Below are 16,723 nucleotides of genomic sequence, written 5' to 3' on the forward strand. Positions count from 1 at the left end.
TAAGGTTGTGTTACTAAGTATAGTATGCTATGTCCTAAATGGCCACGCAAATGAGGTGAAGTTGCATGATATTTAGCAGCAGAACTACTTGTAGACTTTTTTACAGATGGCAAAAACAGTTCTCATGAATTATTCATGTTTAGACTCCCACGTTAGAAGTAAGCCTCGGGGGGAAACATGGATGGCACCAGAAGTGCACTCCGTTGCCAATCGCTTTCTCTTCAATCTATGATTATACAATGGGTCCATATCCAATTTGGACCCATTACATTAACATGTATGTTTATACTGGGATAAAGTACATGCATGGTACAGTTACGGTACGGTTACCATAGTGAGCAGTCCAGTTATATAATACCACTAATGCAATTGTCAATGTGTATATATATATAGAGAAGAGTAATAAGTAGTATTAAGTACCAGGTGTCACAATGGTATACGTAGCAAAATACAATAATTATACCAACCAGTTTATAGGATGTGATAAAGTCAGGGACAAGCTGCAGCTATGGCTTTGAGAAGCTGCATAAAGATATATAGGAGATAATCTTTTCTTTGACTTATAACAAATCTCAATTACCAATGTTAATGAAAACACTTCTTGTCACTCAACTTGCATCAGGGATGTCACATCTGTATCTACCCAGTGGAGAGGTGGCACTGTTCCTTCTGTTTAGACTAATAAACTCCTCTCCTCTGTTCCTGTATAAGGAGTTTGATATGGAGAAGCTGACAGCTGTACCATCAGGATAGAAGAACTCTCCATCGTCAGGTGGGTGGCAGCACTCATGATCAGTGTTGTCAGTTATACACAACAGAGCGTTATCTCCCTCTCCAATATCAGTGATCATCACATGCAGTGTCTCCATTAGTAATTCCTCCCACGCAACATGAAATACACATCACCTGTGGTCATATAATTATTATTAAAATAAATATTCATCTCTACACAAGAGTTGTTTCTAACCTTCTGTGGTAGGTGGAGGGCAAGTGATAACTGGACATGAAGGGCAGGTGGTGGAGTCACCTGGAATTATAAGCGTACTCTGTATTATTGCCTTTAGATTATAAGCCCACTAGTGTACTGTATCAGACTACTATACTGCCCACCAGCAGATGTCTTTGCTTGTACCTGAAGCAAATAACGAACACTGCAAGAATATATACCGTATAGTGTCAATGGTGCAAATTTTTTATGAACCACCAAGTTCGTATTCTAAATACTCTTACAGCTCAGAACATTGACGTAGACCCTACATGTATTGAAATTATAATTTTCAAAATCAATAAAATTGGAAAGTAACCTGCTATACGGTATATACGTACACAGGATCAAATTAACGATTGCTTACTGAAACTTGAATATTACTGCCGAGATTCCTGATATTATCGCCAGTAACAACGTGATAGCTCTCAGATGGCAACTTGTTGACAGTGCGAGTAAAGGATCCAGAAAATCTCAACTCGTAGCCAGAAATAACTCCATTAGGCTCAGCTGGGGGTCCCCACACAACAACTCCTGAGAACACTTGAACATCTCGTGGGACACTTGGGACTGCAAAGTCATTTCGTTAATAAAGGCTGCAACGTTTCATTGAACTAAATTTCTTACTTCCTTCCCTCATTTTGATGAATAGATAAGCTATCCTCAGAGCTTCATTCTCAGTGTCTTGGTCGCTGACTTCATTGTGAGTGGTCACTCGTATAGTGTATGGTGTGTTGGGACGCAGGTTAGGGACTGTGTAGGAGACTGTGAGTGTAGAATTGACATAGTTTCCATTGCTGAGTATGAACGACCCAGTGTTAGGATCACTGTACTCAATGGAGTAGTAGAAGTCATCTCTTCCGGTGACCTCAGGTCTGGTCCATGAGAGGCTAACACTAGTGGAAGTGATGGTGGTTGTACGGAGGTTTCTTACTGGGTCAGGGGGAGCTGTGTGTAATATAATTGTATTGTTGCTCAGAGACATACAAAAATGCTAACTTGTGCAAGATTGAAAGTTTGTCTCAGTGACACCTCGGAAGAAGCCAGCCAAACACCGACATACTAATGCAGCCACTGCAAATCTCACAGTGTTTGAGGGACAACTAATACACCGTGTCTCTTGTGAGTCTGACCCAGAGCGATAAGTATCAACTGGGCAAGCTGGATAGATACATGTTTGCGCAATGACGTACATTATAATTTATACTTACCCTGACAGTAGACTTGAGATGCTCTTCTGTAGTAACCACCTAAACATCTACAAATCGATGCTCCCACAACATTTGATACAGTATTTGTTGGACATGTTATACACACTCGTGGAGGATCTAAAAGAGAGCGGTAGGTACCAGCAGGACAAACTGAATTTGAAAGTGTATTATGAAATTAGAATTACAAATACGAACAAGGCTTACCTTGACATCCTGTTCCAGCTGCATTCAGTCTGTACCCAGCATCACACTCACACCTTATGTTGCGCTCACATTCTTCATCACCAGTAGTTCCATCAGTGGCACTGTGAGCTCTGAAGGTGAGAGAGGTGGTGGGGTGAGAGTTGGGAGCACAGCAAGCCATGCCCTCGTTTGGTAGAGAGCTGCTGAGGGGACGAACAAGCTCAGGATAGTTGACCAGTCCATCTTGTCGTTCCTTACAAGGTGTGTAATAACAAGATTCTCTTAATCTGACCACAAGTATACCTCCATCTTTGATTCCAATGTAAAACCTTTCTTGCCAGTAGAAACAAAAGACCCTCCCTACCCGAGAACTTGAGCCAAACAACATCTGATTATAATTAATGTATTTTGGCGATCAGACATCGAGACAACACCGTTTGTGTCGTACTTGTACACGGTAGGAGAACCATGAAAAATTGCATATATAATGCTATATATTTCAGTTTCACTAATTGTAACACTTAATTCCTAGAGGATATTTGGAGAAAATACCCAATTATTCACTCCAGTGCCAAAGCTGCAGGTCAGCAACAGATTCCGACAGCACTCTCCTTGCTGATGCCACTGAATAAAGACGATATTTGTTTAAAAATAGCCATTGAAGGCCTAATCTAAATAAACATATCTCAACCTGATCGTTATCTATGTCTCGGCTTATTAATTGCTTACGCCCCTGTTACCCATACCGAGTTGGGCCCTCCAGAAGGTTCAAGTAAGCATTGGGATCAAACAAAATTACTCTCTCATCAGACACACTAGATCGAGATATGCATGGTGTTGAACTCATCTGGTGCGCATTGAAACCCAAAGCAGTAGACATGGACACTCCCCTCCAGGCTGTAGCTGGCATTGAAGCATTGCAGACACATGAACCTCATCATCACACTAGCTAGCTTGTTATTGTGCTCTACCACCAGGTATGTGTGGCAATGGGACTGTCCCCTGAACATGTAGGATTATGTGGTTACAAATTCAATCAAAAACATGCAGTTACAATCAAGATCAGAAACATGCACTGTTGAAATAACACGTACTTTAGTCCAGTTTCACAATACAGTAATTTTCAAAGGGGAAAAGTCAATGGATGGTAGCTACGCAAACGTAAATTAAACAATTGTGCGATATTACTATACGAGGGGGAGGTGGGTGGTTCAAGCTATGATGTTTGCACATATTCGGTGAAGGTTACCATCGTTGTTGGGCACAGTACAACAGTACAGTCCAGGGATTGCAGCTTCACCAGTGAATATCTTATTCTTATTGAGTCGAACTAGTTGAACATCACGGTTGCGGTACAATTCATTATTGAATGCTCTAATACTTAATTGGACACCGTTGGGGTCGTAACATTGTCCGATCTTTTGCACCTTGCAGCAATCTTTAATTTCTGTTCGGAAAATGAGAGCTTCATCAGTTTCACCGATATCTTCGAGGGAGATACTACTGCCGTTAGCGAAGGTTTCTCCTCTTAGCATGAACCCAATGGCATCTACAACAGAAAAATAACAATATTAATTTTAATTAATGATTGGGAAGATAGAATACCACAATAAGCAATATAAACATACCTCGTTGGCAAGTAGGTGCATTTCCACTCCACTGCCCATTAGGCAAACAGGTTCTTCTTGAAGAGCCACTCAGAGTGTAGCCAGGGTTACAAGTGTAGGAGGCAAGACTTCCTATAGCTATTGAAAGAGATAACACTCGTACTCCGCCATTAGCCGGATTGGAAAGCACAGGGCAGGTTACTGGAGGTGGTGGTACTTCACCTGTATGTACAGTGTGGAGGGTAACTAGGTCACCAAATGAAAAGTATGGACTCTCATACCTGCTACAATATTGACGTAAACACTCTTGTCACTCCACTTGCATCAGGGATGGCACATCTGTATCTACCCAGTGGAGAGGTGACACCGTTCCTTCTGTTGAGACGAATTAACTGCTCTCCACTGTTCCTGTATATTGAATTTATGCTGGAGAAGCCGACAGCTGTACCATCAGGATAAAAGAACTCTCCATCGCCACCGCGGCAGCACTCAGTGTTGGCAGTCACACACAACAGAGCGTTATCTCCTTCTTCAATATCAGTAATCATCACAATGTCTCCATTAGTGTAATTTTGTCCACGCAACATGAAATACACGTCACCTGTAAAAGTATGCTATACAAGCACAATGTGATATTCCTCACCTTGCTCTGGGGGACATGTTGTTGGAGGTGGAGGGCACGTTGTGAGTGGACAAGGAGTGGACAGTTCCGTTGTAGGGCACGTGGGTGGAGGTAGTGTAGGGGGGCACATAGGGCATGTGGGTGGAGGGAGTGTAGGGGGGCACATAGGGCATGTGGGTGGAGGTAGTATAGGGGGGCACATAGGGCATGTGGGTGGAGGGAGTGTAGGGGGGCACATAGGGCATGAGATCTCAGGAGGACAGGTAATGCAAGAGTTCCCTGGAATTGGAAAGTATAGAATGCAATGTGTGCACTATAATTATTCAGACTCACCTGTGTACTGTATCAGACTACTGTATGGTCCAGGGCCAGCAGATGTCCTTGCTCGTACCTGAAAATTAATTCTGCGCTAGAAAGACATATAGAATTCTCGTGCTTACTGAAACTTGAATATTACTGCCAAGATTTCTGATATTATCGTCAGTAACAACGTGATAGCTCTCAGATGAAAACTTGTTGACAGTATGAGTGAAGAATCCAGAAAACCTCAACTGGTAGCCAGTAATAACTCCATTAGGCTCAGCTGGGGGTCCCCACACAACAACTCCTGAGAATACTTGGACATCTCGTGGGACACTTGGAACTGCAAAGTCATGTTGAAAGCATATGTAATGATGATGTAGTTTTTTTTTACAAAGATCAAAGGAAAAACTATGCTAACAAATGCCATAGACTAGGATCTACAACTGCATGCAGTAACCACAGACCGTGCTCTATTATTCTGTGGTTAGCATTTTGCTCTTTGGAACAACTTGGTAGTTAGAGCAGGCTAGGGTAGTTAGAGCACGGTTGTCAAAATAACTGATTTTTAAGCCATAAAATTAGAATAGCTATACAACTGCTCCATGGTTGCAATGCGAGTACAGCTAAGTGATTCTATAAGCTTCTATAGCAATACTATCTTGCTAACAAAGGATTTTATTCTCGAGTAAAGGCTAGTTTTGCTTACTAGTACATTGAGGCCAATGCAGTCTCTCCAGAATCAGGAATAGTAAAATCGTTTTGTAGAAGGTTGATTCTAGTTAGCTCTATACTAGAGCCGATAGCTATATATATTGGTAGCTGCAAGAAGCTAAAAACTACAAACCAGTTGATGCACTGTTTTACGCTCGTGCTCTATGGATATTATTTGCCTCGCGGAAGTTCTCGAAGCATCATGTAGCTCGAGGCGAAAGTTTGGCCAATAATATCCATAGAGCACTCGCAACCATGCATTAACTAGTACTTGTGCACATAGATAAAGTTTTCCAACTAGTAAGTATATACGTTTCAATTACTTACCTCCCTCCCCTGTTCTGGTTGGAAGATCCATTCTCCTCAGAGCTTCATTCTTAGTATCTTGGTTGCTGACTCCATTGTGAGTGGTCACTCGTATGGTGTATGGTGTGTTGGGACGCAGGTTAGGGACTGTGTAGGAGACTGTGAGTGCAGAATTGACATAGTTTCCATTGCTGAGTATGAACAACCCAGTGTTAGGATCACTGTACTCAATGGAGTAGTAGAAGTCATCTCTTCCAGTGACCTCAGGTCTGGTCCATGAGAGGCTAACACTAGTGAAAGTGATGGTGGTTGTACGGAGGTTTCTTACTGGGCCAGGGGGAGCTGTATTAACGAATGATAACATGTTGATACTCTAAATCTCTGTAGGTTCAACTCACTTGTACAAGTCACTTCAGGTCCTTCATTAGTTTGCTCATCTCTAAAGAATTCATTTAGACAGCTGCAAATTGCAGCACCCTCCACACCCATTGCTGTGTTCATTGGACAATCTAGACAAGTGCCTTGGTCATCAGTCAGAGAGCGATAGGTTCCAGAAGGGCATTCTATTGTGGAAAATTGCATGCATGAAAACAATTACTCAATAGAATACCTTGGCATCCTGTTCCAGCTGCATTCAGTCTGTACCCAGCATCACACTCACACCTTACGTTGCGCTCACATCCTTCATCACCAGTAGTTCCATCAGTGGCACTGTGAGCTCTGAAGGTGAGAGAGGTGGTGGGGTGAGAGTTGGGAGCACAGCAAGCCATGCCCTCGTTTGGTAGAGAGCCGCTGGGGGCACGAACAAGCTCAGGATAGTTGACCAGTCCATCTTGTCGTTCCTTACAAGGTGTGTAGTAGAAGTAGATTCGGTTAATTTGGCCACAATTTCCAGAGTCTCTGATGCCAAAATGGAATCCATTGGTTCTCGAGGAGGAGGAAGAAGGAATGGTAAGAGTTCTAGTATCTAATACAGTTGACCTATGACCTGTCTGATCCAATCGAGATGTTGTCATCTCTGTTCCTGTTCTAAACAACGGAGTGGAGAGGTAATTGTTTCTGTCTGTTCGGACACTCTCTGAGGCAATGCTGTTTGTGTCATATCTGTATAGATCTGCAAAGTTATTCACACAGGCACCATTACACCGAGTGAATCTGAAGGAGACATTGAAGTAGATCTCTGTTGGCAGACCCCCACCAAGGGTAGTACTTCCTGAGGGGTATTTGATGTGAGGGGAGAACACCCAGTTGTCTTGAGGTCCCAGTGTATGGGCACACACAAACAAACCACGCTGACAGATACCACCTCGATCCTCCCACTGATCAGCCACTGCCTGCAATGAAGGAAAGCATACTTAATTACATAAATATAGTTACATTTTGTCTCACCGATACATCTCCATCATTGTCAAACTCTCTGCTGAGGAACACTGGCCCCACCAAGCTCTCGTAGTCAAAAGAGTCAAACATCAGCTCCCACTCCGGAGGAAGGTTGTGATCAGTTGAAAATCGGAAGCTGGTTCGACATTGGTCAGTTGGTGAGGTGACCAAGCGATCTTCTGGTGCACAATTGTCAACACCCTGGCTAATGCAGTAACCATGGGGATCTGGTGGTTGACATGTTGGAACCAGTGCAGACACTTGCACCACCAGAGCAGCAGAAACAGCAAGAATCCACAAATTCATTACTCTTATTTAGCTCAGCTACAATGCAAAAAATATGCCAGTTAGATTTAGCTAGATCTGTATCACTATGATCACACCTACTAATAAAAATAGGAAGAGAGATTTAGCTATAGATACAGGGATCATTTACTGGCCCTGGTATAAATATTATAAAGCCATGTGACAATGGGACTGTCCCTAAGTAGATGTTTACCAAGAAATCTATAATGAAAACAATGGTTATACAAATTCACCATTGAGGTGATAAAAATATATAATGAGACATGTAGATAAACAAGCTAGGCAAAATTACTTACACTAATCTATTCAGTTCAGTTTCACAATACAATATTAACACACACTTTGTCAGTTACTCAGTTTCCGTCTCTGAGCTGGGTATATCACAACGATAGAGTCCTGGCAGAGCTGCTTTCCCAGTATAGAGCTACTAGAGTAAGGCTGACGATTCAATCGAATAACTTTATCTCCTCTGTTTCGATATATCTCATCTCCTGTGGCTCTCGCACACAAATTTTCAACTGATTGGAATTCCAATCCTCCTTGCTTGGCAACAATCAGCCCGAAATATTAATCCATTATCGTCTTCACCGATATCACTCAGTTGTACACTAGAGCCATTTGGTTCAAAGGTGAGTGGGGGATGAACATTGGTCAGGGTTGATGCATTTCGATCGTGTCTCGTCTAAGACATTTCCCAGAGGACATGCAGGAGCATCCAGAGAGACAGAGAGGGCTATGCAGAATGGGGCGGGGTCTTTGCAGGTGGATGGACAAGCCGAGGCACACGTACTGAACACTTCACCTTCATTGTCACACGCAGGGGCTGCAGGAGGGGAGGGAGATTAAACGATAAATGCACAACACTGAAATGACCCATTACATAAGTTAAATGTTATAATGATCAAATGCATACAAGACAAGATACAGTAGGTGCATAACTGATAAGTGTTTGATGCTCAAATAGTAGTCATGCAGTTATAAAGTCCTGTGGTAGATTGGTATACAAACGAGAGGTGTATGTTAGCTGTATTGACTCTGTTAATATTATAGTTGATGTACTAATTAACTCACGAATGAACGAATGAATCGGTTGTTGCCCAGTCCACTGATACACTGTCTCTGTGTTCTGCCGACCAGCTCGTAGGGTGCATCACACTCAAACACTGCCAGTGAGCCCAGCGTCACTCCAGTCACCTCCATCTTACCATTCTCAAAGCCATCCTCGAATGATTCACAATCCTTAACTGTAAGTATAAAACATTGCACAACAGGTAAATGTAAGTAAGCTAATAATGCTGGAGTTATGGCCACTTAGTTCCAAAACAGCTAGGGCTATTTCAGCAGAAAAACACCAACAAGATTTTGAACTTGGATGTAGCTACGCTAAAATGAAATGAAAAAATTAGGCTCGTAGACTCGAAAGTATAATCATTGATGGAGTGAGATTATGGTTTAGTCACACTGATGTATAACCAACCACATGCACGGTTAGATTGAATGCATGAAACAGTTCCACTCACTGCAGGTCGGCTCTCTCCCTGCCCAGCGTCCATTAGGTCTACACTCTCTGAAGTTAGAGCCAGATAGTGAGTAGCCAGGCATTGTTGCACATGTACAGGACAAAGGAACCATCATTCATGTACTATAGCTCCATTCTCCGGTACTGAAAGCTTGTCACATGATACGCCTGTATGTATGTATGTAGGCAAGCAAGAGTCTTGTGGATCACCCTCGGCTCATATACCAGCTTCACAACCTAAATGTTAAAAGTAGTTTGTGCAACCTTAACATCCTGTTCCAGCTGCATTCAGTCTGTACCCAGCATCACACTCACACCTTACGTTGCGCTCACATCCTTCATCACCAGTAGTTCCATCAGTGGCACTGTGAACTCTGAAGGTGAGAGAGGTGGTGGGGTGAGAGTTGGGAGCACAGCAAGCCATGCCCTCGTTTGGTGGAGAGCCGTTGGGAGGACGAACAAGCTCAGGATAGTTGACCAGTCCATCTTGTCCTTCCTTACAAGGTGTGTACATTCCGTTAATATTGCCACAATTCTCCGGCAGAGTCTCTAATGCCAAAATGGAATCCATTGGTTTTCAAGGAGGAGTGAGAAGCAATGGCAAAATGTCTAGTCTCTAAAATGAAGATAAAGATCGGAGTGGATTTTAAACATCACGTTTGATAACTGCTTTAAGGGAACCTACAGTGTACGTTATCCAATTGTATGCATGTATGTGCTCTTAAACTGTGGAATTTTGGGTATAATTTTGGGCAACTGTCTCGAGAATTTGGGAATAGAATTTTGGGGAGTTAGAAAAGCATAATGTGCTCCTTCCTGCTACACACTCAGCTAAAGACGTACAAAGGAGCGTGACGTCTTCCAGGAAGCATGACTATGTCTGGCAAAAAAAATCGAAAGCGAGATTAGATCATGTATTGAACGCAGTTCAATTTGGAGATTACACAGTCCATATTCATTTATATAGGGAGAATGAATTGACGTGCCAGAGTGTAGCCTGAGTTGCAGGTGTAGGTGGCCCTCGACCCAACAACCCCTGAAGAGCCGGACACTCTTCCATTAGCAGGATCGGAGAGTCGTTGATTAGGAATACATCATAATTATACTTGCATAGTCTCACCACATGTTGATGCAGTTTCACTCCACGCTCCATTGGTCTGACAGGTTCGCCTTGAAGAGCCACTCACAGTGTAGCCAGTAAAACAGGTGTAGGTAGCTGTACCTCCGCTAAGCGCTAGCAGACACTCTTCCATTGAGAAGAGGGAGGAGAGTGGAGCATTGTGGTGCTGGTATATGGGTAGCCTCGATCCTAGGCCGCATGGTATCGACTGCTTGCGCATGCGCTAACCATCCGCCGGTATCTGGCGGATCCGGATAACAACGTTTATGGTCAGTAAAACAGTGATGAAACAATGAACGGAAGTGGATTGAAGGAAGTAGATAGAAAGTTCGATTGAAGGTTTCTAGCCCATCTGATAGCATTCTAATAGTTACCTTTAGCCTGCCATGTTAACAAAAGACTCACAGCCAGCAACAGTGTGGATGACAATCGTCTGAACGAAGTAAAAGCTGACAAATAGCCTATGGACAGGCCACGCCCATCCAATACTAACTACTACTGCTACCGTGACTGACTCTATCAGACTGTCTCTAGCTATAGCTATAGCTCTAGCTCTGTGAATGACTTTCAATACTTTATCACAGATATTATTTTTCTCATAATAAATACAAGGAAATTATACGGGAAAAATATTAAATAATTTGCGCATGCGCAAGCAGTCAGTAGCAGGCTTTCTCTTCAGGGGAGGCCAGTGAAGGAGGCTAGTATATGGGAGAAAGATGTAGTTGAGCTGTTACTTATTTTAGAATAACAAAATTAATGCAGAAATAATTTATTAGCCTGTATAGTATACGTGATTGTAGTAGAGTAAAGTATCAATTATCAGACAGAACGTATAATCAGACAGCTGCCGAATGAGAACGGATGTGCGAAACAAGCTGATATTTTTCACCCGACAATAGGCCTAGCCACAAAACCTCCAAAAATAATAGTCTAAATAAAAACGAGCAAAAGCAAAAGCTCAAACCTGCACGTTGGCCTAGATGTACACGCGGCTTTGACTCGAGGCTGTAGACTCACTATATAACCTATAAACGCCAAGGGTTTGCATTTCAGTGCTCTAGTTAATAGCTTCTCAATAATCAAGAAAGGCCAGTTAAAAAAACTGTTACTGTCTGTAATTCCTTCCGGAAGACCAGCAAATATTGTTGATGAGACTCCCCTGTCTAAATATAAAATTTGCTACTAGATCTACTACAGTAAAGTATCGATTATCAGACAGAACGTATAATTAGACAGTTGCCGGATGAGAACGAATGGGCAAAACATGCAGATTTTCCCCCCGACCGATAATTACAAAATGTGGTTGTGTCAGATAAATTGATTAATCAGACGAAATAAACGCTATAAGTCCCCTACAACATAAAATATTATCACAAAAGCTACATCTCTATCCTACGCATGACAGCAGCAGTTACAAAACCACTAACATGTAGTTTTTTTGTTTTGTGGCATGTTGTAAGGGAGACTTTTAGCTACCAAATCACCTTAAACTTGTGGCTCTGCCTCTTCATTAATTCGTAGTGTCTGATATTACGTTATTTCATCAGACACGCCCACATGTTGGTACATAATTATAGCATGCTTATTTTAGAATCGACATCGAAGCTTTAATCAAAATCTGCCAAATTTATAACTATACTATCTTATTGTGTTGAGGGTTGAGGCTATCCATGCATGGTATAAACACAGTGCTATCGCATCCAGTTGAGTAGACTCAGAATACACGGACAGACAGACTGACCGACTACTATAACCCGTGGCGCCGCGGTGCGTCTCGGGTTAATAATAATAGAAGCCATGCATGCATGCATGCCAACATCACAACCACCTTGACAAGTTGGTGCATTTCCACTCCATATTCCAGATATTAGACAAAAACGTGTAGAGGAGCCAATCAGATTATTGCCAGTGTTACATGTGTATATGGCTCTGCCCCCAGGGGCACCTGAAGTTATAGTCACAGTTCCATCCGATGGTTGAGATAGTTCAGGGCATAGTACTGCATATGGTCGTTGTAGGTGCATATACATGGCAATCGATTTTGATTGATAGAACTCACCGCATGTTGGTGCAGTTTCACTCCACAATCCATTGGTCTGACAGGTACGTGTAGAGGACCCACTCAGAGTGTAGCCAGTGTTACAGGTATAAGTAGCAATCCCATAGGAAGATCTTGAAGACACAAGCACCCTTCCATTTGTGGGACTAGTCAGACTAGGACACTCCCGAACCAGTACTGCAGCAATGGACAAATTAAAAGCATATCTAACAACACAAGAGCTGACTCAAACAACACTCCAAGATGAGTCTCCACTACACTCTATCACTATATAATTATATACCGTATATCACTAAAATGTTTTCCGAGCATCAAATATAATTGATTATGCAAACTTTGCGAGTGTTGATCAAATCACAACAACGCAAAACCTATGACACACGATCCTTGCTAGAGAACGCGATCGCAAAGGGTCAATTTAATGTTCTGCTGGTTTGGCTTATTATGCCTCAGTGTGCACGCGCAAGCGAGGTATACTGCATGTGTTTGTGTGTGTATGTAGACTGCTACAGTGTTTCACCTACACATTAAAGAACAGGGCGCCCCGCCCTGTTTGAGTAACTAATTGGATTTGAGAATCTGTGTTAAAGCTTAATTTAACTCGACACTCAGGAAGCTATTCACTTAATCTACTGAAAAGTTCACCACTGTTCCTAGCTGGCAGCTCTAGCTGTCTGCATGGGAGGCCTTTTTGAACTGCCTCTTTGATAAACTTATAGCTTTATGCTATGTAGCTTTAACACCTCCACTGAGGCATCAGCACCCGCATTGCTTTCATTCGTAAACGAGTTTTTCACTTGCAAAGATTCTAGTAATATGATATATAATTATAGAGAGGACAACAACAAATGCATATTTGATTGTAACTAACCTGTGAAACAGTTCAATGATGGCAACAGTAGGACTGTCCCTGGGAGTGCAGTAGGGTATGTAACCTTAGGACAGGGGGTACCTGGAGGACAGGTTGTGGGGGGAATTGTAGGGGGCATTGTAGGGGGGCAAGTTGGAGGTTCAGGACAAGACTTTCCTGGAATTGGAAAAACTGAAATGAAGTATGCATGTGCATGCACTCAATCAGACTCACCTGTGTACTGTATCGGACTACTGTACGGTCCAGAGCCAGCAGATGTACTTGCTCGTACCTGAAATAATTGAAGAATAAATACGTATAACTATAATAATAGTATTGAATTGCTTACTAAAACTTGAATGGTGTTACTGCCAAGATTGATATTGTCTTCAGTAACAACGTGATGGCTCTCAGATGGCAACTTGTTGATAGTACGAGTGAAGGAACCAGAAAACCTCAACTGGTAGCCAGTGATAACTCCATTAGGCTCAGCTGGGGGTCCCCACACAACAACTCCTGAGAGTATTTGGACATCTCGTGGGACACTTGGAACTACAGAGTGATTCAGTTAAAACTGATGTTGTTTCATGTTCTAAATTTCCTACCTTTCTCCATCGTTTTGATGAACCGATAAGCTATCCTCAGAGCTTCATTCTCATTGTCTTGGTCGCTGACTCCATTGTGAGTGGTCACTCGTATGGTGTATGGTGTGTTGGGACGCAGGTTAGGGACTGTGTAGGAGACTGTGAGTGCAGAATTGACATAGTTTCCATTGCTGAGTATGAACAACCGAAGCATGTCAGGATCAATGTACTCAATGGAGTAGTGGAAGTCATCTCTTCCAGTGACTTCAGGTCTGGTCCATGAGAGGCTAACACTAGTGGAAGTGATGGTGGTTGTATGGAGGTTTCTTACAGGGCTAGGGGGAGCTATATATTGACAAGTGATGAAATGTAGGAATTAAATTTTTTAGGTTCAACTTACGTATACAATCTACTTCCGGGCCTTCGTTAGTTTGCTCATCTCTAAAGAATCCATTTAGACAGCTGCAAATTGCAGCACCATCCATATCCGTTAATGTATTCATTGGGCAATTGAGACAAGCTCCTTGGTCATCAGTCAGAGAGCGAAACGTTCCAGCAGGGCAAACTGCAAAAATATAAACAATTATAAGCTATAAGGCCTGCTATTACCTTGACATCCTGTTCCAGTTGCATTCAGTCTGTACCCAGCATCACACTCACACCTTACGTTGCGCTCACATCCTTCATCACCAGTAGTTCCATCAGTGGCACTGTGAGCTCTGAAGGTGAGAGAGGTGGTGGGGTGAGAGTTGGGAGCACAGCAAGCCATGCCCTCGTTTGGTAGAGAGCTGCTGGGGGGACGAACAAGCTCAGGATAGTTGGCCAGTCCATCTTGTCGTTCCTTACAAGGTGTGTAGTAGAAGTAGATTCGGTTAATTTGGCCACAATTTCCAGAGTCTCTGATGCCAAAATGGAATCCATTGGTTCTCAAAGAGGAGGGAGAAGTAATGGTAAGAGTTCTAGTATCTGAAACAGTTCCACTGCTCCCTGTCTGATCCAATCGAGATGTTGTCATCTCTGTTCCTGTTCCAAGCAATGGAGTGGAGAGGTAATTGTTTCTCTCTGTTCGGACACTCTCTGAGGCAATGCTGTTGGTGTCATATCTAAATAGATCAGCAAAGTTATTCACACAGGCACCAACACACTGAGTGAATCTGAAGGAGACATCGAGATAGATCTCTGTTGGTAGACCCCCACCAAGGGTAGTACTCCCTGGGGGGTATTTGATGTGAGGGGAGAACACCCAGTTGTCTTGAGATCCCAATGTATGGGCACACACAAACAAACCACGCTGACAGATACCACCTCGATCCTCCCACTGATCAGCCTGCAATGAAGGAAAAGATAACTAATTAATATTGCTACATTTTGTCTCACCGATACATCTCCATCATTGTCAAACTCTCTGCTGAGGAACACTGGCCCCACCAAGCTCTCGTAGTCATAAGAGTCAAACATCAGCTCCCACTCTGGGGGAAAGATGTGATCCCTCATAAATCGGAAGCTGGTTCGACATTGGTCAGTGGACGAGGTGACCAATCGATCCTTTGGTGCACAGTTGTCAACACCCTGGCTAATGCAGTAACCATGGGGATCTGGTTGCATGATTGTATTAAGCTACATACACATGAATCGAAGTATGAAAATCACTTACTTTCTACTACTGTTGGGCACGTTGTTGGGGATGGAGGGAAGGTTGTGACTGGACAAGGAGTGGCCGGTTCTGTTGTAGGGCATGTGGGTGGAGGTAGTGTAGGGGGGCATGTAGGGCATGTGATATCAGGAGGACAGGTAGTGGGGGCCATTGTAGGGGAGCATGTAGGGCATGTGATCTCAGGAGGACACGTAGTGGGGGCCATTGTAGCTATAGGGGAGCATGTAGGGCATGTGATCTCAAGACAGGTAGTGGGGGCCATTGTAGGGGAGCATGTAGGACATGTGATCTCAGGAGGACAGGTAGTGGGGGCCATTGTAGCTATAGGGGAGCATGTAGGGCATGTGATCTCAGGAGGACACGTAGTGGGGGCCATTGTAGCCATAGGGGAGCATGTAGGGCATGTGATCTCAGGAGGACACGTAGTGGGGGCCATTGTAGGGGGGCATGTAGGGCATGTGATCTCAGGACAGGTAGTGGGGGCCATTGTAGGGGAGCATGTAGGGCATGTGATCTCAGGAGGACATGTAGTGGGGGCCATTGTAGGGGGGCATGTAATCTCAGGAGGACACGTAGTGGGGGCCATTGTAGGGGGGCATGTAGGACATGTGATCTCAGGAGGACATGTAGTGGGGGCCATTGTAGGGGGGCATGTGATCTCAGGAGGACACGTAGTGGGGGCCATTGTAGGGGAGCATGTAGGGCATGTGATCTCAGGAGGACATGTAGTGGGGGCCATTGTAGAAGGGCATGGCGTGGGTAAGAGGTCACCTGGAATTAATTGGAAGCATAAAGTACGAGCATATATTTACATGTACATGGGACTCACCTGTGTACTGTATTGGACTACTGTACGGTCCATACCCAGTAGATGTACTTGCTCGTACCTGCATGAGAATACTGCCAGTACAATATATAATATATCAGTATAGAATGCAATGTCTAGGATTGGCTAGGGGAAACACCAAAAAGCGTGGAAACAAGAAATCTGGCCAATGCCGCATGTATAGGTCCATCTACCCCACCACTTCATGCATGCATACTTATTGGATGAACTGTGCCATTGTATTATGTCATAAATGGTGCAATCTGCATGATATGGATTGGTTACTGAGATGTCCCTTATTACACTTAGAGAGACCTCAGCATATAGGTATTCTACGGAGGGGTCCATTATAATGTACTTGCTTATATGTTGAAATCATAGTAACGATGATGCAGTGCATATAGGTCTCGGCCAGTATTGAAGGCACACCCATAAGGCGTCCAATTAGGTATGCATAAACTGCATTTATTTTTAGTCTTCGCATTCTGCAGCAT

General features: G+C 43.3%; 3 protein-coding genes across 4 annotated transcripts in view; all 3 read right to left on the reverse strand.

Annotated features, from left to right (window-relative positions):
- LOC135333934 (uncharacterized) overlaps positions 1-16,723 on the reverse strand; it is a 31,091-nt gene that overhangs the window by 11,225 nt on the left and 3,143 nt on the right. The window contains exons 6-10 of the mRNA XM_064528957.1: positions 16,233-16,290; positions 15,404-16,174; positions 15,127-15,344; positions 6,539-7,262; positions 6,327-6,491 (exon numbers count right to left, since the gene is read on the reverse strand). Coding sequence (XP_064385027.1) covers positions 6,327-6,491; positions 6,539-7,262; positions 15,127-15,344; positions 15,404-16,174; positions 16,233-16,290 — 1,936 coding nt within the window. The remainder of the gene's footprint in view (positions 1-6,326; positions 6,492-6,538; positions 7,263-15,126; positions 15,345-15,403; positions 16,175-16,232; positions 16,291-16,723) is intronic.
- Positions 828-3,352, reverse strand: LOC135333943 (ephrin type-B receptor 3-like). Of its 2 annotated transcripts, XR_010394139.1 has the most exons (8): positions 2,401-3,352; positions 2,197-2,346; positions 1,985-2,146; positions 1,613-1,933; positions 1,353-1,555; positions 1,078-1,151; positions 968-1,027; positions 828-906 (listed from the first exon to the last, which is right to left on the reverse strand). XR_010394139.1 is itself a non-coding variant. In XM_064528967.1 (7 exons), exons 1-7 carry the CDS (start codon positions 2,765-2,767, stop codon positions 1,024-1,026), a joined length of 1,248 nt encoding a protein of 415 aa, XP_064385037.1. In that variant the 5' UTR covers positions 2,768-3,352; the 3' UTR covers positions 968-1,023. The 2 variants fall into 2 exon arrangements, 1 of the variants encoding a protein (XP_064385037.1); XM_064528967.1 differs by lacking the exon at positions 828-906 and having other exon boundaries at positions 1,111-1,151.
- On the reverse strand, positions 7,859-14,279 carry LOC135333944 (sushi, von Willebrand factor type A, EGF and pentraxin domain-containing protein 1-like). Its single transcript, XM_064528968.1, has 10 exons — positions 14,150-14,279; positions 13,771-14,042; positions 13,515-13,717; positions 13,400-13,457; positions 13,187-13,342; positions 12,316-12,492; positions 12,085-12,255; positions 9,135-9,682; positions 8,686-8,858; positions 7,859-8,437 (listed from the first exon to the last, which is right to left on the reverse strand). The coding sequence occupies exons 2-8, from the start codon at positions 13,961-13,963 to the stop codon at positions 9,399-9,401; spliced, it is 1,242 nt and encodes a 413-aa protein (XP_064385038.1). The 5' UTR covers positions 13,964-14,042; positions 14,150-14,279; the 3' UTR covers positions 7,859-8,437; positions 8,686-8,858; positions 9,135-9,398.

Source organism: Halichondria panicea, chromosome 3 (genome assembly GCF_963675165.1).
Source record: "Halichondria panicea chromosome 3, odHalPani1.1, whole genome shotgun sequence".
Lineage (NCBI taxonomy): Eukaryota > Metazoa > Porifera > Demospongiae > Suberitida > Halichondriidae > Halichondria > Halichondria panicea.